General features: G+C 37.5%; 1 protein-coding gene across 11 annotated transcripts in view; it reads right to left on the reverse strand.

Annotated features, from left to right (window-relative positions):
• The window catches only part of DLG2 (discs large MAGUK scaffold protein 2), a 1,864,788-nt gene that overhangs the window by 400,881 nt on the left and 1,439,967 nt on the right, over positions 1 to 23,940 (reverse strand). For 7 of the 11 annotated variants that reach the window (XM_087433531.1, XM_087433533.1, XM_087433536.1 and 4 more), the window contains one exon: positions 14,071 to 14,226. The exons of the other annotated variants lie outside the window; for them this stretch is intronic. In XM_087433531.1, the coding sequence (XP_087289657.1) occupies positions 14,071 to 14,226 (156 nt within the window). The remainder of the gene's footprint in view (positions 1 to 14,070; positions 14,227 to 23,940) is intronic. 11 annotated transcript variants of the gene reach the window in all.

The raw sequence follows: 23,940 nt of genomic DNA on the forward strand, positions 1-23,940 counted from the left end.
AAAGAAAATCTGATAAAGACTAAGAAGTTTCCACTGGATTTAGAAATAAAGAATTTTGGTGAAAACAATTTCAGTAGAGGGGTAGAGATGGAACTTGGGCTGCAGTGCCCTGAAGAGTGAATGAGACAAAAGGAAGAGAGAGAGGGTAGACAATTCTTTTAGCTGGGAAGGAGAGTTTTTAAGGATTATTTTTATACGATGGGATGGTGGTTGTGGTATAGTAAAAGCAAACGGGACTAGAACTGGGTTCAAATCTCAGCTCTGTCATCTATTAGCCTCATCAGTAAATTAAGAATAAAAATACCTACTTTGTAGATTTTGAGGACTAGTGATTACATTTGTAGAACAACTAACAAAAAGTTGGCATTTAGTAAATGAGAGCTCTAGCCCTATTAAAAATGTGAAAAGTCTGAAGGCCTCTAAATCCTCTAAATAATTTACTATTTGAATAATCTGTCACAGGGTAGAAAAATCATCTAAGCTTTTAAGTGAGTGTTCTATTACTTTGATCTGAATATTTGATGTCATAAGGACATAATTTTAGTTTCATCGTTGCTATGTAAATTATTTACCTTTTAAAGGAGAATTTTTAACAGCATTATTGAGGTAGAATTCACATACCATAAATTCAGCCATTTAAAGTGCATCGCTCAGTGACTTTTAGTATATTAACAGATACACTAAACCATCATTACAATCTAATTTTAAAACATTTTCATAACCCCCGAAGGGAATCTCATACCCATTATTAGTCACTTGCAATTCCCGCCACCTCCCTATCTAGCCCTTGGGCATTACTAATCTACTTTCTGACTCTATAGATCTGCCTATTGTGGACACTTCATATAAATGGAATCATACAATATGTGGTCCTTTGTGATTGGCCTTTTTCACTTAACATGCTTTCAAGATTCATACATGCTGTATCATGTCTCAGTATGTCATTCTTTTTTCTAGTTGAATAGTATTACATTGCATGGACATCCCTCACGCTATTTATCCATTCATCAGTTGATGGGTATTTGGATTGTTTCCATCTTTTGGCTATTATGAATAATGCTGCTATTAACACTTGTATACAAGTTTTGTGTGGACATGTTTTCCCTTCTCTTCGTTTTATACCTAGCAGTGGAGTTGCTGATTCTAAATGGGAGATTCTTAAATTTAGTTTTTACTGACAAAACTTAAGCATTCTTTTTATAAATAATTAAAACAATTTGAAATTGTATAAAGTAAAAGATAACAATTTCTTTTCCTATTCCAATCAACTCCCTTGAGGTAAACACTGTTACCCTGAGGTAACATTTCTGTTTCCTTCCAGGCTTGGTCTGTATGTAACCCCTCTTAGCATGAAGCATTCTAAAAGATTGTGTTAAGTTAAAATTACAAGCTGGCATGAAAGAAAAAGCACTGGCACCTGACATCTCTGACCCAAGCCCTACATCTGCCACAAACTACTTGTGTGACTATGTGATCTTGGGTAAGTCTTTTAATTTTGCTGGATGTATTTTCTCAATTTTTCTTTAAGTGTTTGGATGCAAACTTCTCTAACCCTTTCTGACCAAGCATTCTATGATTTAATGAGACCCAGGGCCCCAAGGATATACTATTAGCTTTGGGCTTATTTGTAACACATGTTTCTTTCCCTTTCTTTTTCTTTAGAGTTGGTGGAAGGAACATTAGAGAAAGTGCATGGCAATTACCCTCACCATGCCAAGCACTGACATTTACTTAGCTTGCTAAGCAAATTTTCAGGGTGACTGGTGCTGAAAATAGTCTTTTTGCACGTCTTAATCTGTTCCTTTTCAATCTTCTAAGTTTGTTGAATTGATTTTTGTTTTATTACCCTTCACAGGGTCAATCAGAGTTGCTGAGCGATTTGCCTACTATGCACCTTAATTCCACCTTTGAAAGTCTAGCAGTGTACATTACAATGACTCAATCCCTCCAAGACATGTTCGATGAATCCACATATGATGTGACTTCTCCAGAGCATCTGGTATATTGGAGTGGAGTACACGTGGAGTACAAATGAAACATACTTGAACAAAAAGTAGACATCACCTGTTACAATGCACAAGTAGAGTGAAGAAAATCTGTTTCTGTGGCCTAACTCAGAAATCCCAGGGAAAACTGCATGCATCACCTTGTCCCAAAAGAATAAGGATGAAATATGACCCAGAGAGAAGGATTCCTCCCAATTTCCAACTCTTTTACGCATTGCCTTCAGCCTGAAGAGGAGCTTCCACTAAATGTAAACTCGCCCTTTGAGCTGTGAGTCACTGTTTTAGGTGAACACCTACTACCTGTCATTCCATCGAATGTCTACTATGTGCTCGTGTGTCACATGGACAATATATAGCATGGTTCCTACCCATAAAGAGGTGACAGAAAGATACCTTGTTTTCATAATACAGAGAGTTATATCTAGAGAAAAATTTGCAAATTGACTAGGACTGTTCTTTAGGTTCATTATTCCCCTGGGCATTATGGGATGGAAGGGCATGAAAAAGAATTAAAGATTGTCTGCAAGCTCCCTCAGTAGCTGACTTTGGACCTAGCAAGAAGAAAGGAAGGGTCTGAAGACCACAACAATTTGAGACAGTAGATGTGGGGTTGGAAAGAGCTTGAGTCCTGAGCATGTGTGGATTTCCACTTGTTGACCTAGAGAAACAAAGGGGACCTCACGACATTCCATGAGAGAGGTTTCATAGGGGGCTATAGCAAGGACATGAGATATATAGAGAGAGGCCTTTTAGAGAGAAGGGAGAGAAGAGACCAACACTATACACTTAGATGAGGACTCAGGAAGGACAGCTAGTATTGTGGAGCTGTGATTTATAGGAGGTCTTTCAGCAGAGGTTTATAGGAGCCCTTGACCAACTGGATGCTAGCAGCTGCCTGAAGCATCACTGGACAAGGCATTGGCCCTATCCTGATTTCGCAGTCACCATCCCTATCTCTCCTGTTGCAATTTTTTACCTTTGGGGTTTTAAAAAGTAGATCAGCTTCTGAGAAAGGTCTGATGCTCCAGAAACTGAATATTAATGCTGCTCAACAAAAAAACTGTGTCTTTTCTGTTTCTCTGCTGGGGAAAGAGTCTGGATTAGATGCTGTTTTTATGGGTCACAAGGATCCCAGAAGAACAGGCTCCAACACGAAAATCAGGGCAGGTAATCTGGCTGGGACAGGAACAGAGCTGCTATGGAAGGGAGGAGGAGAAACAGGGAAGACAACAGGCCCTGCCTGAGGGAACAGGCCCTAGTTGACCACAGGGCCCACATGTACCTGTCAAGAGGCAGAAGTGGAGATCTCAGTGTGGTATCATGAGACTCCTAACTGTGAAGTAGCAGTCCAGGGTAGAGATGAAAGATTTCTCACATGGCCCCTGCCAGACACTGCCTAGCTCCTAGAAGTCTGGCTGAGGCATGGAGTGCCTGTGTGGACAACAGTGGAAAAGAGGAGATGGACATTTGAAATAACATCACTTTAAGCAGTTGGGACAGTGACAAAGGTGAGAAGATTGACTAATTTGTCATAAGTGAGGGGAGTCCTACGGGGAAACAATGGGAAAAGGCTGTCTTGTAAGAGTGTGGAAATGGTTGGGTTCTGGGATAACATAAGTGACCCTGCGAAGAAGCAAAGAGAGTCTCAGAATTCCAGCAATGACACTGGAGGAGATCTGGTCAGAGATCATTTTTTTTAACTCATAATCCCTTTCTTCCTGCCCAGTGTAGCCTAAGGCCTCCAGGGAACACAGACTCCACCCAGAGCAAGACAGTAAGGATTCATTGAGTAATTCGTCATGTGAGAGCTGGAAGGAAATATGGGCTGTCACTTGACCTTCAGATTTTGCATGAAGCATGTCTGAATGCCTAGAAGCCGATGGATACAAATCTATAACTGTAACATGTAGGAGAAATCAGGATGGATACAAAATAAATAAGACTGAAACATAAATACAAGTCACATAATTTGAAAAATGCAATCCATAATTGCTAGACTCTTTCTTTTACATTACCAATGGCTGTCAATTATATCCACAGAAGAACCTCTCTGGGCCCGTGGTCCCTAAACCTCCTGAGAGCAGGGTTCAACTACGTCTGGATTGTGAATCCCTAGAAATACCAAACGTATAATAGGCATTTAATATATATTTGTGGTCTGAGTGACAGTTTTCTCACCTGGAACATTGTAAAGGTTGGACTAAATTATTTCTAGGGTATCTTCCATCTCTGAATTTGTATTAGCCTCAGTTATTTTTTAACCTTTAAGGTTGACAGAATGATATCCTCATAATTATGCTAGAGGCATAAGAAAGGAAACAGAACATTAGAATGAATTTGAGAGAGACGAAAATAACAAAGAGAAACAAGATTCTCATTTCTTACTCCCACCCCATCTTCAGCCTGGGCCAATCCATTCTGTTAGGTAGATTGTTCGCAAGAACACTTGGCTAAGAGGATGGGCCCTGGCATATTTTGTCCTTCATCCAGAAGAAAAAGAGCCTTTTTAAAATTTGGACAAAGGCTCTGGCTGGGTTAGCTGTGGCCCAGTATACGCCCCCCCCCCCCTTTTAAAGCAAAACATAAAACTCCCCTTTACTCTCCAACGTATTCATATTTTCTGGAATAGAGTGATCTTAAATTTTAGTATTCAATTTGGAACACACATCCCTGCTGACTTTAAAGACCCTTGTTCAAGGGATCCTTTAAACTTTGTATGAGCTTAAAGTGTAGACTAAAATAAAGAGTTGAAATGGAAGATTTACGTTCTCTGCTCTGAGAGGTAAATTTTGATCCTATAATCAAAACAAAATTCTACATTCTAAGATGCTTAGATCTCTATATAAATATAAGCAGTTTTGCATGGCCCTTCCTTCCATACTGCCAACCCTAACATTTGTCTCCCCATACAACTCATTGGACTCATCATCAGACTATAAATAGAAACAGTTTTTTATAATAGTCCTTTAATAAAAATTCGTTCCTACCTTAGCTTGATGTATCTATTTAGGGTGTCATAATATGTCACTTAAGACACACACACATTCATGATAGCTAAGGTTAATGGGTACTTTATCAGGCTTTTCTCTTAGCACTTGACATATAACCTCATTAAATCCTCACAGCAACTCCATGAAATGGATACTCCAATTACTGCTATTATACAGACGGGGATATGGAAACTCAGAATATGTAGTTGTCATTTACTCAAGTTTACACAACTAGTGAGTTGTTGAGTCAGGATTCAAACCCTAACACTGATCTTAGAGTCCAGATTCTTAATCATAGATTCATTACCTATCTATGCATCTATGTGTGTATGTATGTATGTATGTATGTATGTATCTATCTATCTATCTATCTATCATCTATCCATTGAAATCTGACTACAGTTAAATGGGGTGTACTTTTTTCTCAAGCAGAATTCAATACTTGAGGAATGTTATATGCGATGAGAACGATATTCAATAAATATTTATTGCGCACGTTTAAAAGCACAGATTCTGGGACCAGCCTGCTTAGGTTCAAATCCTATCTGTGTGACCTTACAAATGTCACCTAACCTCTCCAGACCTCAATTTCTTCACCTGTAAAATGGGAATAATAATAACATATACCTTCCTGGACTGCTGTGGGAATTATTGAGCTAATTTGTGTAAAGTACAGCCTGGCAGGTAATAAGATTATATAAATGATAGTGATTGTTTTCTTCATAATCATATCATCATCACTATTACTATCATTACTACATGCCAGGAACCATTTTTGGCATAGGGGATATAACAGTAAAAAACAAACAAAAATCTTGCTCTAATGAAATTAATATTCTAAGTATTAAAGTCCCGATGTGCTCAGTTTCAACTATCTTGTCCTACTGTTTCTATTTGTTATTTAAAATATATCCCATAATTTTCCCATAAAATTGGAATGACCATACCTACCCCATAGGTTGTTGTGAGGATGAGATGAGTGAGTACACATAAAAGTTTGGAACAGTGCCTAGCACATGAAAGCACTCGATACATGTTAATGGTTTTAATTAATATCTACGGATCTATGCTGTGGGTGTTATGGTTTAAGATTACTGTCTTGATTCTTTCTGAGTGCCTATAATTTGTTGCCATAGTGATTTTGCATATCATTTTCTCACAGCTACTTTGCCTCCATAGAGGACTGCTTTTGAATTTATGTTTATTCCTCAACTTCTTATTGCTACCCAATAATATAATGGCTACTAAAGTAAATATAAAGATTTCTCCCAAAACACAAAAAAGATATACTAAAGCTAAGGGAAACTATTCATAACATCTCAGATAGATAAGGAATCTGGCTTTTTTGTTTTAAAGCAAATCAATTAAATTTAGACAGTTTTATCATGGAGAGTTATTTGAATATCACAGAACAGGAATTTTGGAGTATGGCCAATTGGGGTTCATTTCCCAGCTCTTCTGCACCTCCCACTCTCTACCTACCTACCAGGGCTGTTGTGAAGAGTAAATGAGAGATTTTGGAACAGGGTGAGTTCTCTGTCTTCCTTCCTCCTTTACACAATACAGTGTAATTTTAACTGCTTTTTAAAAAAAATTCTTGAATTCTTAATGAAAGAACAGCTTCTCCCTAATATCAAAAAAAAAAAAAAAAAAAAACAGTGAAGGGCAAGGGCAACAGTGACTGGCATATGTTTTTAAAAAAGAGGTCTATATGGCGAATGCATTAATTTCAAGGCAAGGAGTGTTCCTTTCAGTGTGAACCTTTGCATTTATCACATTGCAGAGAGAAGAGGCTATGAAACCGAATGTGGCAAGAGCGGCCTCTGTGACTTTGTGGGAGTCAATTAATCTCTCCTTATTTTCCTTAATTCAAATTGAGTTTAGTGATCACCTACTTCAAAAAGGCAGTGAAAGCCTTTGAAGAAGCTGCTGCATAAACTCAGGAAGGGGCTGTGCCTTCCGAGGCTTGCCCAGAGGGTTTCCTCTCGTGGTTTTAATTAAAAATGAAATTAAGAATTCTTTAAGATTATATCAATCTTTTAAGGGCAAAAGAAGGTCAATGATTTGTTAAGCGTCTTCTTTCTTTTTTTAATACGCTATTTCCCAGATTAAATCACGTGAAGAAGCCTCAGATTCTCTTTCAGGATCAGATTTGTAGCAGTGTGGATATGAGACATGGAAGACGGAGTGAGCCGCTGTGATGTGCATGAGGGAGAGGGATTAAGGCTCCGTGAGAGCGTGAGTTTGGGTGCGGGAATGCCTTGGCTGGAGTCCTGGCCCTTCGGCTTGCTAGATCAAAACCCACAATTTGCAAAGTTGTTGGGATTATTAGAAACAATACGTATGGTATGTATGTAAAGTGCCTGGCTACTAATCTGTACTTCACAGAGCGGCTGTTATTTTGCCTTCATTCCTAAAAAGGTACATGTAGGATGGAAATACTGATACATGAGTAGATAAGAAAGAAAATTATTGCATAGAAGCGTGAAGTCACATACGGCTTTAGAAATATGCCACCTTTTACAGGAAGTTTGTAAATGTAATAATAAAAGGGAAAATATATGACTTTGCCTGTAGTGACAAGAAGGATTGTTGCTAAGAATGATAGAAGGCATTAGCATCAACAGCTTTCTTATGGCCTCAGGGGATGTACCTGTGCTGATAAATATTTTTCACCTGATTTTTGATAACATTAAAAATAAATATACATGAGCTTAAGGCTTTAAAATAGAATAAGCATATGGAAACAATTAATAATGACTAATGTGGATAGTGCTTAGATGAAAATTCATTTGCTCCTTTTCCCTTGATCCTCACAACAATCCTCTGAGGAGAATAGCACAGATATAATTATTTTCCCCATTTTCTGATGAGTGAATTGAGGCTCTGAGGGAGATCATGTGCTTAGCTAAATGCGTGTGATTATTATGACCAAAGGAAGGCCTCAAACCTAGATAGTAGGGACACAATTCCTGGCTCCTCTGTGACATCAGGTTGCCATCATCTCATACAAGAGATCTTCTCATATACTTTGTCTCCCTTTCCTTCCATTGAGTTACCTTCTACAGGTTTTATATTTAAATGTATTATTGTGGACAAGATGGAGGTGATGCAATCACTATCTAGCGAATACCCCAAGCCAGAAAATTCTTCCTCTTGAATCAGTCAATCACTAAGTACCACCCATTCTATTTTATAATTAATTCTGAATCAATTTATATCTCTCTATCCCTATAGCTTTAGTTTTGTTCATGATTTCAACCTTAGTTGATATGCTAACTAGTCTCCCCTCCTTCGAACTCTTGCCACACCACTGACAGAGGGATCTTTCTAAAAACAAAAATCTAATTATGTCTTTGCTCAGCTTTAAAACTCTTCAACAGCTCCTCACTGCTTACAGCATAAAGTCCAAAATCCTCAGCTTGGCAAGTAAGGCCCTCTATGATCTATAGCTGCCTGTGTCTCCAACTTTATCACCCACCCAATAACTCCTAGCCACACAGAACTACTGGGAGTCCCAGAGCGCACCATGGTTTCACACACCATGAGGTTTAACTCTGTGCTGTTCCTTTTACTTGAAACACATTTCTTCCCTCATCCAACTGATGAGGTCAGTGTCTTTCTGAAAACTTTAAGAAAAAGAGAGGCAGAGTTAGATGATTCCTCTTCTGCTTACCTTTAGAGACTCACATGTACTTCTAGTATAGCATTATTATGTCTAGAAGTTATATTTGATTTTGGATTTATAGACTTTGAGATGGTTAAAACATTAATAGATCAATTTTCTATTATTTTGTAAGAAGAGACAGCTTGCCCAAGATAGGCCACTATAACTTTGGCATATGGCTGAGGTCTTGTGAGATAAAGATCTTGCTCTGTGTCCCCAAACTAGGAATGGCTTGAGGCTGCCAAGTTTATGATTTCTATAAAGGGAGTGAATTATAGATCTGGATTCTGAGCCCTGTAGGGAATAGAAGCTAGACCAGCAGATGCACCTATGTGAAGATAAGGTTGTTTCTCATAAATAATGCTTCTTATAAATGATTAGGAATTGATGAAACAAGGTGTGAGTGGGGAACAGGTGTGTGAATGTTCACACCTCTGCAGAAGGGATGGTCTAAGATCACGCTTGCTTCCATCACTACCTCTTATACTACTCTGATTTTAGTTACCTAGAGATTAGGTACATTGGAGAAACTGAGGGCCTTTAGAAGATATACATCGCAATGCAGAGTAATGAATTCTTTATTTACATGTCTGTGAACTGCTTAAGAGGAAGGACCATGTCTTATTCACCTTTGAATCCCTAGCATCCAGGATAATGCCTACTACTTAGTAGAAGTCCCATAAATAGATACTCTTCGAATGAAGATGTTTTATGATCACGTAATGCTTCAGAGTCCATTTCCTATCCAAAATCTGCCAACATATTTTAATTAGCCTTCATCTGATTTATCTCAGCTTTGTTTATCAGCTACAAAATAACAATAATTAGGAACATCTAGGTAAAAGGACAAATGAAAATATGGCATACGTGTTGAGAAAACAGACAACAATATTAGTCTCCTTGCCCCAGGAATATCAAAAGCTGAATAACTTACCATTCCTCCAAAGTAGGAAACCAATTACAACATCAAAAACTACTCTTTTTTTTCAAAGAAAAAGATGTACTGGATATGCAGAGCCCAACGGCAATTCCATTTGTTAATCATAGAGCTCCAAACATTAGTTTGATTCCAACTCTGCCCATTTCTTGCTTTTGCAAGGTCTGAAAAGTCAATTACTCTAACATAATCTGAAGTCTTAGGAACTGGTACTTTGCCAAGTAATTTAGTGCTTTCCTAAGGAAAACGTGCAACTTCTCTGATTTCTTTTAGATGATGTGACAGAAGTAAATTGTGTATACAATTAATTCATCCCTGGATGTTTGCTATCAATTCAAAGAGCTGCGAATTTGGGTATTCCCACTGAAATACAGAGAATACAGATGATCGACTCTTCTTGCTTTTGCTGACTGGCCTCCGTTCTTCTGAATGCCGATTAAGGATTAAGCTGGTACATATGTAAGGGTAGTTTCACAAGCTAACTGTCACAGAGATAGCTCATATCCTAACCTGAGACAGTAATTGCTGTATCAATACGTGTATGCTTCTGAAATAGACCTTGGGAAATTCTCAAATGCCCTGAAAAATATACATTACCACATATTTCAACTTAAAAGTTAGGCATTTCTTTAACATCTTTGGTTGGCTTTTTCAGTTTACACCTTTGTAAAAAGTTGTCCTAGTATAGTATCTTGCACTTTGTCAGTACTTGATAAATCTTGGTTGAATGAATTGATAGATATTTTCCTATAATATCCTTTTTAAGGCAGAAGATCCCCAAATATTTTTATTTTACCGTGAGTAGAAGTAAGACATGGACACATGAAGACAGTAGATTGGGTTCCTCTTCATCACTAGAGTTGGATAAGGGCTTGTCTATATAATTCTAAGTTCTCAACTACCTCTGAGATTCTATAAGTTGTTTAAGGTCACAGTGGAAAAAGCAAGTGATGGTGTCATAAATGGAACTGGAATCTTTAAAATTTTCCCTTGAATTATTGGCTGCATTTCAAGAAACATCTGCCCAGAGAGGTATTTTCCATTGGAGAGGAAGTAAATAATCTCTGAAAGGAATTGCTCAGTCTTCATGAAGAATTGACAGTTACCTAATGAATCTATAATGTGGATACTGACCATCAAGATACTGACCACAAATGAGCTCTAGTCTATTGTTATTTGTTTCATGCCTGAGTTCACTCATTCGTGGAGTTGTTTTATGTACCTACTAAGAACTGAGTAAAGCACAACTTGATATCCGTTCCTGCAACAGGTATCTGTCTGCTTTTCTGTGGATCTTATTTTCATGTTTATTTAGTCACTCAATAATTCTGAGCTCCTGCTGTGCCAGGCACTGTGCTCAGTGTCAAGGATATAGCAGTGCACAAAATAGCCACAATTATACTCTTTGAGCGTACAGTGTAGAGTGTGAGATAGGCATTTAGTTTAAAAATCACATAAATAAATGGACAATAATAAATTGCTTGAGTCTTACGGAAAGAGAGAGAATATAATAGGGGATCGGATATTTTCTTTCAGGGAGCTTCCCTGAGGAAGTGCAATTTAAGCTTAGATCTAAGATGACCAGAAGTTAACCAGGCAAAGTGTGAGAAGGGCTTTTTAGTTTGAGGAAAGAGCATATGTGAAGCGCTTGAGACAGGGAGAGATTTAGTGCATTTTGTGAATGTGAATAGTGTGGTCAGCAAAGGAAAGAGTTAAATGAGATGTTTAGGAAGCAGGCAGGGGCTAGATCATGCATAGCTTGGATGCTGTGTTAATGACTTTGCATTTTATAATAATGCAAAAGGAGAGAAATAGATTTGATCTGTATTTTTAACAGATCATTTTGGCTGCACTGAGCATAAACCAGGAGGCTGGTAGGGAAAGTGGTGAGACCAATTAGGAGGCTATTGTAGACGGGAGATGATGGAGGCTTGGATTAAAGTGGTGGAAACAGAAGTAGAGGAGAACGAATAGATTTGAGACACGTTTTGGAGGTAGAATCAATAGGACTTGAAGATAGATTGAAAGACAAGTGTGAGAGAGAACAAGGTGTTAGTATGATTCTCAAGTTTTTAGCTTGGGCAATGAGGCAAATGTATGTGCCATTTACTGAGTAGGGGAAGTGTGGAGGGGGAACAAAGTGGGGTGAAATCAAGAATTTTAGTACCAGTGTTTTGCTGACAATGCCACTAAAATGGGTATATATACGTGTGTGTGTGTATGTGTATCTGTATGACTTTTTTCTAGAAATGAAGGATAAAATATGGAAAGAAGAGGGGAAAGAATGGGACAGAATTAGAATAAATAGAAAATAGAATTCCCAAGGGGAGATGAGGAAGGGGGTTGAGGACTGGTGCATATCAGGATTGCTGAGGCTGTGTAATATGAAAAAGACATATTCAACATTATATTGTAATTTTTTAATTTGGTATAAATGAAAAAAGAAACCCTATGATCTTCATACTACAGTTAAAGAAAGTAAACTGAAAAGAATATCTAGTGGGTCCACACAAAAGGTAGATTCTATAATCTGCTTATTGGTGAGTTTTTATGGAGGGATGTATCAAAATCCCCAGTGGAATGCAAGGAATGTAACTTTTATGTTCATCAAAAAGGAGCAGGGGTTAAAAAAAAAAAGATTCATTGACACTGAGCCAGAAGAAGAGAGATGAGAAAGCAGGATAAAAAGAGAGAAAAGAGAGAAAAAGAGAAATGGGTGGAGAATTTTTCCAGCAAGCAAAGACTTCTCTGCCATCATGCTTATGCTGATTCAGGTGCTAATGGTCACCTGGCTTTGAATCCCAGCCCTGCCACTTATTAGTGGATGAGTTTGGGCACGTCAGGTAACTCTCAAGCCTTGACTTTCTTATTTTTAAAATGAAGACAATGATAACATCTACCTCATAAGGTGATCATTAGGGTTAAAAGAAATAATTCATAAGAAGTGCTTAACAAAATGCCTGGCACAGAGGAAGAACTAAATAAATTTAGCTGACTATAGATGCATAATTTCCAGAAAGTCCTTATTGAAGGTGTGTGCACCTTCTCACTTCCCTATGGCTCTGGTGACTTTGCCCTCTTAGCTTCAAAATTGTATAGTTCACTGTATCAAGAAATAGTTTTTATAATTTGTTAAAAACATAGGAGGATTTAATTAATATTTATAAAGCGTTCTAAAATGCTATTAGGCTTTAATTATTGTAAATTAGTGAAAATGCCCCAGCTGACTACATAGCCAAAAATACGTTTTCTCATTTATTTCTGGAAATGTTAGATATAATTTAAAATTTGTTATTTAACTCCCTAGAGAGGTCAGAAATTGACTTCTAAACTTATCCTTTGAAAATATCAAAAAACAGAGATGATGCTCTAAGGACATCTTCTTGATATATCCATTTTCACTTTGAATCATTATAAAATCTATATTTTCTCAGCCCTAACAATATTATGAAGACATATGAAGATGTTCTAATATATAATCACCTTGGTATATCTGGAAACATCACAATTGAGATGTCTCGCTTTAAACTGAATTAGAACTACCTTATGGAACACTGGATTCTCTTTTTCTTACTCTCCTCTATCTCTGACTTTGGCTACTGTGTGATGATGGGGTTTTATCATTTACTATACATGTGCTTTAGAATATTAATGCAGAATTATGTCCAACCTTTACACTTGGAACAATTTGTTTACAAAGTTGTGGAAAGACTCAAAACATTCTAAGGTCAAATATAGATTCCATATTTATTATTTTATTGGCCATATCATACTGAGGGCAATGCCTTAACTTCTTTGGACTTTTGTTTGCTTATATAAAATGGGAGTAACTATATATGAGAACATAGGTAATCACCTAGCATGATAACTTACTGTAAAGGTTAAGATTATATTCTTTGTGATTAAATACAACCAACTAATTCTGCAGTTTTGGATAAGTTGTTTAACACCTCAAGGAGTCATTAAATGATGGTATTAATTATTAATACCATCAATAATAATGATGGTATTATAATCAATATTTTTGTTAAAATATTAAATGGTGATAATAGTATCTACTCTTCATACTATGTTATCCTTGGAGCATAGTAAGTGTTTATTAAATATTATCCAAAAATGTACTCAATAAATGTTCTCTTTCATCCTTCTGATTGAGGGAACTAGTGCTAATTAAATTCCAAAATTAATTCTTCTGGAAAAATATAATTATTACCTTATCAAAAATGCATGGGAACCAAGAACATTTGGAACACCATGTGATCACGGCTAAGTGCTCTGTGAACACACCAGGTGCAAAAAAAAAAAGGCAATGTTCTTAATTTCTCCCATTGCACCAAGGAGGCAGAACATCTCTCCACTTTGAGGAAGATGTCGAGTACAAGAGAAGTGAGCAGAGGAGGATTCTACCCATTCATCCTTGTGGAAGCACATGCAACTCGAGAAGATGAAGTGAGAAAGCGCATGCAGTACCTGGTCATCTCAGAGTCAGGGAGCAGGCCTAGGTGGTAGTGGGGGTAGGGAGCTGAGAGAAGGAAGCTTTTGTCACACTCAACAGGGGAATAGTGCCTGGGAGAAGCAGGCTTATCACACAGTTTGTTCACAGTGCTGTAAACAGGTTCCGGAGGCCTGGTGATACAAGAGGAAGAGAAAGAGATGTATGGTTAGCACACACACCGAAAAACCGTGCAACTAGTAGAATTTCACCATATGCAAAAGTAAAAATCCAAAACAATGCCTTGGGCTTCATTAGGTCTGAGTTAAGAATCTTTTTAGGAAACAGGATCTCTGGTTAGAAATTAGAACTTTGGCTGACATATGGCTTGATTAAAATTCATATGCCAGATACCTCAATGGAGTCATAATGAACTTATAAATGCCATGCCTTTTTGGATAATCCAGTCTGAAACGCCAAACTTTGGGATAGTCTGACACAGCTCCTTCTTAAACTTTAGTCTCATCCTTAATGCGAATTTCAGAGCCCTTCCCTGACCACCTTTGCCAGGATACCCTCGTACTTTTCACAGCACCTATTCATACTTCATAATTTTTTTTTCTCAGCATGACATGATCTTTTCTTGCTTAGTTTAATTTATTATTGCCACTCTCACTACACCATAAATTTTATGAGTACAGAGACTTTAGGTATTTTGTTAGTCACCTAAAATAGATTCCAAAAATATTTGTTGAATGCATGTATGAATGAATATATGAATGCAAATTTCCACAATGATATTGCAATTTTTTTTGAGGGGGAGAGGTTGGCCTTATCTAGGAATCTAATAGCTTATATGATCTGAGTTGTTCCTCCATATATTTATTCATAGATTGTCCCCAAACAATTGATTTCAGAGAGTTTTCTACAGAGGATAATCATTTTACTAAAATTTCTATTAAATGAATTAATATAGAGATACTGAAACATTATCTAAAATAGTAACATTTTTATACTTATTACTTACAATCATGCATAGATAAATTTTACCTATAATTTTAGGTCAAAGATCCATGTAGTACAAAGTCCTTGGTTATTAAAGAAAAAATCTCACAGCTCTATCCTCCACTCTTTTAACACATAGTCTGAAATTGCTACAAATATCTTCCCTTTAAGATAAGAATTGAAAGTTATAAATTTAAATGGAATAACTATCTAGCAGTTTGGGCCATGGACCCAGGAAGGGCAAGCTTGGCTGGGAAGTTAAAGAACAGGTCAGGACACAGGGCAATGCCCATGAGGCCAGACCCAAGGGAGGCAAATAGTACCCCTTGGGGCCATGAGACACCAGAGACAACAACTGGTGGCCATGTGCCTGAACAGACGTACAGGAAGTGTAGGTGGCAAACTCAGTGAGGACACAGTCAGTGTTTCTGTAGCTCCAGCCCCCAGCATGGCACCTAATATACAATAGGTGCTCAATCAATGCTTCCTTAACTGAATGCAAAAGGAGAGCAGGGAGGAAAAGGGGATAAGCAAAGTATTAAAAACAAACTTGACCTAATTTATAATATTACTAGTCATGGCTTAGACATACTGTCTAGAGAATTGGATTCTTCCCTAACACAAAGCTTTCCACCAGATAGAGATACCTTCATCTGTTCATTGTACAACACAGTAGAGGGGCTCAGGGGTGAGTAGGAGGAATATAGAGGCCTATTTTGTCTTCCAGAATAATAATCTCAGTGGTAAAATGAGGTACTTTACAAAGGAGTTGGCTCGTTCTATCCCAGTGGCTATTACAGTAACATTTACAAGAATTTCAAGTTTCTTAAATAGGATAGCCAAAATTGTTCTTACTTCAGGGAGGCTGGCATATATTCTTAGTTAAGACAAGTACTCCATTTTCAGAAAAACCTAGTAAGTTTGTAAATTTCTGTTTATCAATTATACATTCACACAATTTATAATGATAAACACCAGCCTGTAGAAAAGGCAGCTGAGAAATCATTCTTAGAGAGTGTTTTTATCAATTTTTATAAGTAATTCACTTGTGTGAAGTGATATAAAAGGAAAGATACTTTCAGTTAGCTATTGCAATACATCTTTTAAAACAGTCAGATTGGCTACTGTTCTTGATTTTTCAGGGGCCTGTTTTTGCTTTGTTGATGTATTCAACTTTATGAAGATATATGTGTATTTCCCATGGTCTTGGAGACAGAAAGACCTATGATGCTGGTCAGATAATGAAAGCTGCTTTGGGAGATCACAGTCTTTTCTGTCCCTAAAATGTGGTTGTCCACACAAAAATTCAGCTTGGAAAGGACTTTGTATTAATAAGCTGCATAAATATCAATTAAATAAGAAATGATGAGGAATGTATGAGCTCTATGGGAATTATTCTGTGTAGGTTATCACAAGAGGACCTGATATTATTGTCCAACTTTTCCACTCTGTGATCCAGCCGCTGTGGCAGAGAGGGCTGGATTGCCTCTCAAACATCCATTTGCTTCTTTTTCTTAGTAATAGAAACCCAATTTCCACTGGTCACTTTTCTGGTAATAAAGACTTTATTTCTCAGGCTCCCTTGTAGGTAAATATGGCCCCATGAAGACGTTCAGCCCCATATGATTTGAGCAGAAGGGTTTTGTGGGACTCCTACGACGGCTGCTTAAATGGAAGCAGATTTAGTTGGGACCCTGAAATTTTGCTGTCTCCCACTTCTTATCTCTGCTGACCTAGAATACAGTTATGATGGCTGGAGCTTCAATGGTCATCTCGGACCATGAAGCAACCTTGAGGATGACGGCAAACGTTATAGATATTGGAGCATAATGGTAGAGCCTGTGCCATTGATGATATGAAGTGACATTATACTACCTCTGGAATACCTACCTCTGGATTTCTTTCATGCAGGATAAAAATAAACTATCTTGTTGAAGCCATGTAATTTTTTGTTATATAAACAGGACCTGGGCCGGCCCCGTGGCTTAGCGGTTAAGTGCGCGTGCTCTGCTGCTGGTGGCCCAGGTTCAGATTCCGGGCGTGCACCGACGCACCACTTCTCCGGCCATGCTGAGGCCGCATCCCACATACAGCAACTAGAAGGATGTGCAGCTATGACATACAGCTATCTACTGGGGCTTTGGGGGGAAAAATAAATAAATAAAATCTTTAAACAGGACCTAATATTACCAGATAAACTCCTACAAAATGTAAGACTGATAATCTAATACAAAGAAATAACTATTGATAGGGTCTACTATAAGGTGCTAATACATTTAATTATGTCAGAGGTTCATCTAACACCTTCTCTATACATAGAAAAATATAAAGAATACTATTTTCTGACTATATAATTTAGAGCCTGTGACTGTTAAGAGAACTCACTGCATCTTTGTTTAAAAATATTACATATATAAAATTGTAACTGATCTAAACCACCAGCACAGGGCCTAAGAATAAAGGAACCAATGTCTTCTTTTAGGTCATAAAACATTTTCATGATGATGTCATTTCAGTAACATTGCACTTTCTGCCTGGGAGGGCTGATTCAATTTTCTCAGTCTGATATTGACTCAACAGACCAAGAAAATGATGTTACCAATTTTCCCCTAGTCCTTTTACCTCAGTAGTGCTATATTTTGAGACAAATCATCAGAATCAAAGCTGGCTAATACATATCTAAAGAAAAAAGTCGTACTTGTCTTGTACTCAATTAAATTAAAGGAAAAACTTTTACTCTTGACACTACAATAAATTCAAGACAATAAAAATGAGGCTCTGTACATTGTATGTATATTTACCTATATCCTAGTGGGACCATTTTATGGATGTAATATGACTTCATAACTCATATATTTTGTAGATTTGGTGTTTGAGCAGACTTAACTACCTCAGATATTACAAAGAGGCTCTTTACGTAGTCACTTCCAGAATTGTTTCATAGTAGATTGATTCCTTGCCTAAACTTAATTACTCATGAGTCAAAGTCTTACCAACACAGAGACACAACTACTGATATTGCATGCTCATTTTTACCTATCATTCAGTCTCTTATTCCTTCCCTATTTATTTACATGTTATTTTGTACAGTCATTGGCAAAAGAGTAGACATTTCAAATCCAGTTTCTTTTCTTGATTGTGAGAACACTTGATATCTCAAAAGATGGGTAGATGAAAAAACATCAAAACAAAAAACACTTGACAAACTTGACAAAGCCTTCTTGCAATATTGACAACATCCTCTTGCAACCAAACAACTAAATTAAAAATATCAGTGAGAATCTCCTTTCAAGTGGCATGAAACGGGGTTCACATTTGAAGATTTCTGTCTGCTAGCTTAATCACAATTCCTAGGATTCTATCATGTATTATGTACTATACAAGTACAATATCCGGTGAATACTACAATAAGCTGTAGTCCAAACATATGGAATGGCACATAGCAGGTAATTGAGAAATGTTTCTTTGAATGAATGGATAATTATTTATTTATTTATTTATTTATTTATTTATTTTTACCATTCTCCATTCAGAGAAATGAAAAAAAGACTTCCGGCTCTTTCAAGGAAGCCATAAGTTATTCTGAATCTCCTAACTAGGTTTAAAATTTTTAGACCATCATTAATTCTCACAGGTTATATAGAAGGACAGAAACCCCAACGTTGTCAGGAAGTGAGGACTTTAAGTACATGGTGAGAACGGTTCATCCACTCTCAGAGGGATGGGCTTCATGTATGTGCAAGTCCAGCTACAGCAATGCCTGTCCCCAGTTCCTGTGAGAGTCACCCACGGGCACGGGGCTCCTCAAAGACTTCTCAGCCCAGAGTTCCAGAAAGCCTAATGCTGGCAGTCGGCAGTCTTAGTATTTCCCTGCAGTTATATTCTCTGTGACCTCTCTGCCAGACGGACAAAAAATGCCAATTTATGAGCTGTCACTGGGATCTGGGTGGCAGGAACAGATGCCACCATCACTTCCCATTTACTCAGTAAAGAAGTGCCATAGGGAAATGACTTTCAACAGTGTGACTCAGGGAGTCACTACTGACAGGGCCTGTTTATCCTGTTATAAACCTCCAGAGTCGCCTAGGTCATAAGGTGATGAATATGGAAATCCAACTGAGGTACCTGCTGGCTCTCTTCATTCTGTGGATGCCTCCAGAAGGAGGGGAAAGTAGTTAGAGATATTAGTGTAATCTCTAAGTGAATTTATAAACAAAACATTTATCTTTCTGTCCACTTATCAGGGGCCATAGATAAATTGTCTTGCAGTCTCCAGTGCTGAGCCATCAGCATATATTTGCATATCTATGGGTTTATAATTGCAGGCTCTTATAGCACATAATTAGCACCCCCTGGCCCTTGGTGATCTCTCTCTTCTCTGAACTCCATTAGCACTTGCTATTTGTTCTGCTTCCTGGGCATTTTCAATGGCTAATCCACAATGCTGGTGTATTAGAGGGAGGTGCCTCATCTAACCCTATTCTAAGGAAAATTACCTTGCCTGCAACTGCCCCTTCCCCTTTGCCCCACTTGAATCCAGCCCAACTCAGTCCCCTCCCCAGCCAAAGCTGCTTAGACCAAGATTGGGCTGCTGACTCTGCAATCCTGACCTGTATGGTAATGGCAGGGCTCAAAAAAAAAACACAAACAAAAAAAACAACTAGGCCAATTGGATTCTCCTATGGAATGTGAATAAAGGGCAAAAAAATGAATTATCATCTGGTAGCATAAGGGAAAGATGCAGATATATAGAGGGTAGCTGTAGCTGTGATCCCTACTTGTAGAGCACCAGAGTGAAGCTCTACGAGATTTTGTTGCAAAAGGATCTAGAGGTTCCTTGAATCTAGAATAACAGTCTGGGTTTATTCTTTAAGGGGTCTATTAGGGCTCATGCTATTGAATGTCTCTGCTGCTTCCCACATGGCATTAGTTGTATAATGAAAATCAACTAGTACCTCTCACCCTATTCTTTTACTGGATCTTAGGTGAGATCTCTTGCTTGCAATCAATAGAGTGAAAATAAATCAGGCACCTTGTTTGTTTTTCTGTTTGTTTATGCTATCCCTTTCAGAACACTTCAACTAGACTATGCCACTCACAGGCAAAAGACAAAACCTTGGACTACTATGTAATTCTAATACCAGACTGATCTTGTCTTTAAAATTCCAATATTTGTTCATTATGTATTATTTTGCATTAATTTTATTTTGTAAAATATTGCTTTAAAATATTACTGTCTTAATTACTGACTTTTTGGTGCCCCTTTGTTTTGCTCCTGACGTGCATACTTCACTTGCCTCACCCTAGTCCCAGCCCTGTATCAGAGACAATAAATGTTTAACACAATGATTATGATGACAATGATGGTGATTGTAAACACTTATCTGTGTAGCACCTGAAGATACAAGGTCACAGAAATAGGACTCCCTTCTTTTAGAGGTGACAGTAAGAATGACTCATACTTTATTGAGTTTTCCTTTAAAGTAATTCAGGCTTTATTGAGTCCCTCCATTAAACGGACTGCTCTCAAAGCCCTCAGGCAGTTTTAGGCAGGGCCCTCATCTCAATGTCATACTTGGTTCACAAGGCTCTTTCTTTCTCTACTATTATCTCCTAGAGGATCAGGACCAAATCTCATGTATCTTTGTTTCCCCATAGCTTTCCTGAATGCAAGAATGTATGAATGAAGCACTGTCATAGAAAAGAAATAAAGCTGTGACAGAAAAAGTGATGGGTACTTTTTATTCTCTCTTTCTGAGCTAGATCTAAAAGGAAAAGTCTAAAATTGCAGTAGGAAGGATTTGGGTTATATATTTGTATGCCTTTCAGTATAAATCTCTCTGTCATATAGACTGATATGGATAAATCTGTAAACCATTCAGATTTTCCAACCCTCATCCTGCTGTGGACTTCCTTGGCTGCCCTAAATGTGAAGGGAGCATCTAGCCCTATGTGCTACATTAGCAGGACTTAGGACCAAACTACACTAATGATGGCAGCTGGGATGCCAAGGGCTTGAATGCCTAAGCATCTAGTACATTGTCTGACAAGATTTGGAGGAAAAACTCTTTTAACCTTACAAGAGTGATTCATACTCCTCTTTACAAATAATACACTGTATTTTGGGCCAAAGATTTGGAGAAGTAAACATAAGAAGATTGAACTCTAGGCCTGGGCTAATAGGTCTTAAGGGCAGAATTTTGGGAAGCCTAAAAGTAACTAGGGAATAAAAGAGAATATAGGACCAGGTTATGAACTATGTGGTTCAACATGTGAATTTGACATCATAATGATAAGGATTAAGGAAGAGGCTGACTTCTCTCACATTGAAACTTAAGCAGAAAAGCGTCAGCCATTTGGTGAAGATGTTAACAGGAACTTAAAGTATGATCTAGAGAGATCTGGAGAATGGATTAGTGTAGATGGTTTGTAAGAACCCACTTATCCCCCTAATTCTAAGCACCATCAGATTGGGCCCCCAAGGACTTCCCCTGTGGCCCTTGGAGTAGATGCCTATTTGCGCCATACTCGCTTAACTATTCAAAACTTAGCTTCCTCATTTTAATGATATTAAAAAGCTTTCTCTGTAAACCAGCAAAGTTGTAAACTGTAAAATTATACACAGGAGTAAATTATTATGAAACAGTGTGGTGAGTGCAAAGAAAAAGAGCTAGGTTTAGATTCCATCTCTTCCAAACTCTAACCTGTGTGACCTTATGCTGTTTCTTAACTTCTCTGAGCCTTGGCATCCTCAGCTGTAAAGTAGGGAGAGTAATATCAGCCTGAGGGTGGCTGTGAGAAACAGGAAGAATGCAGGTAAAGCACCTGGCTCAGTGCAGGGCATTCACTGTGAGCTCACCAAATAGCAGCCAGTATTATCTCAATTGTTACTCTCAAGCATTCATGCTCACAGGGATGCAGAGCCCCTGAGAATGTTGCTCCCAATCAGGCAATTCACACTAGCACTTTAATGTAATGTGGTTTCTCTACAAGAGAGCTGAACACAGAAAGTAAAAATCAGTGGATTTTAGGATCACAAAATGCACTGCATAATGGTGCCTTCTAAAGACTCACTCTTGCTCCTGATATTGAAAAGGTAGTTGATCCTCTATCATGGCTGTGGAGGTTGATGCTCAAGTTTCTCTGAACTTCTCAATTATTTTCACTGCCTCTAAAAAGATATCATCCCCAACTCTACCCCCTAATTTGTGCCTGCACCTTCATAATGATTTGCTCTCCTCTATGGCTCACAGCTGGGGTGTCAGATCAACTTGTTGGGCCATAAGTAATTTGTTATTAATAATAGTCCATGTCCCATAATCTATAAACATTTGCTTTTTAAAAATAGAAATTAGGATTGGTTCACCATTTTTTCTATACAAACATCAGTCTCAGTTATATTGTATTACGTTTTCTTATTGAGGAGAGAAATGGCAGAGTAAGAGCTGCACCATTTAAAGTCATTTTGAAAGTTTTGAATTATTAAGGTGTTTTATTTCCTCAAAGACGCTTGGATTTTAACAAAATTGGGTCCTCTCATGACAGTGGGTTATAAATGGTTCATGCAGTGTTTTACTGGAATAAGACATTGAAAGTCAATGACCTTGACAATGGCGACTGTCACAGTATATTTCCAAAGAGAATAGGGATCACCGTACCCTGGTATTGGGTGAGTGTGTCCAGCTACAGTAGTATTTTTGTGGCATTCTGGAAGATGTTGAAACAAATATTATCTAAGATGCACAGGGTCAGTATTATGTCCAGACCAAGGCCTTCAAGATATAGATTTGAATTATTTAAGGAAAGATCAATATGTCCTATCATAATGTTTAAACTCTTACATTTTTTCTAAACCTACTTTTAAAGGTTTTTTTCTTAACTAAACTCATAGGATAAAATATAAATTCACAAAAAAAGCAGGTTAATAGTTATCTAGTATCTTGATAGAAAATATATTTTTAAGCAGCATAAAATAAATAGAAGTCACATAAAAGATGAGAGATTTGACGACTATACAAAAATTTAAAAGCAATGAAGTAAAAATCCTCATAAACAAGCAATAAGCTGGGGAACTATCTGCTCAAACATATTTGTCAATATTTTTAAGATGCTCCTACAATTCAATAAGAAAAAACATAAATTTTCAATAGAAAATAGATAAGACTGTTAGCATCCAGTCACAAAACAGGAAATACAAATGACGAATAGACACACAAGTATAAATATTTAACCTCACTAAGAATAAAAATAATGCAAATTAAATGATATGCCTTCTTTGCCTGTTTAAAAACAATAAAGGATTTTAAAATCAATAAATCACAATTTAGTTCTGGTATGGTGAGATAGACACTCATATTGCTGGTGCTATGGAGTGTAAAACCCCCTTACAGCATTTCAAGCAAGCAGTTTGGCAATATATTTCAGGAGTTTTAGAAGTAATCCTGTCCTTTGGTTCAGCAATTCTACCTCTAGTGTGCAATCCTAAGAAGAAAATTAAAAATGTGGACAAAGATTTCCATGGAGAGAAAGTCATTGTGGTTTGTGATAAGAGCAAAACGCGACAAAGCAAAACAAAAGGAAACAATCAAAATATTCAACAAGGAGATAAAGGTATAGAACGTAAGATATGTCCACATGATGGTTTATTATTTAGCCATTAAAATTAACACTCATGAAACATTTTAATGATATAGGAAAATGCTTTATTTTATAATGATGAATAAAGTGGAGTACAAAATTGTATATAGGGCTGTGGGGACAGTGGGAGGTGAAAGTACCTAATTCTCTTACAATGTGGGAGAGACTGGACTAAGAAAATGTGAAAGAAAACATGGTGGAAAATAAGGATCCTAGTGCAGGGTTGGGGGGGAGGGTTGTGACAGAGGGCTTTCTAGGAATTGGTA

Source organism: Ceratotherium simum, chromosome 7, assembly GCF_057802395.1.
Source record: "Ceratotherium simum simum isolate JZ-2026a chromosome 7, ASM5780239v1, whole genome shotgun sequence".
Taxonomy (NCBI): domain Eukaryota; kingdom Metazoa; phylum Chordata; class Mammalia; order Perissodactyla; family Rhinocerotidae; genus Ceratotherium; species Ceratotherium simum.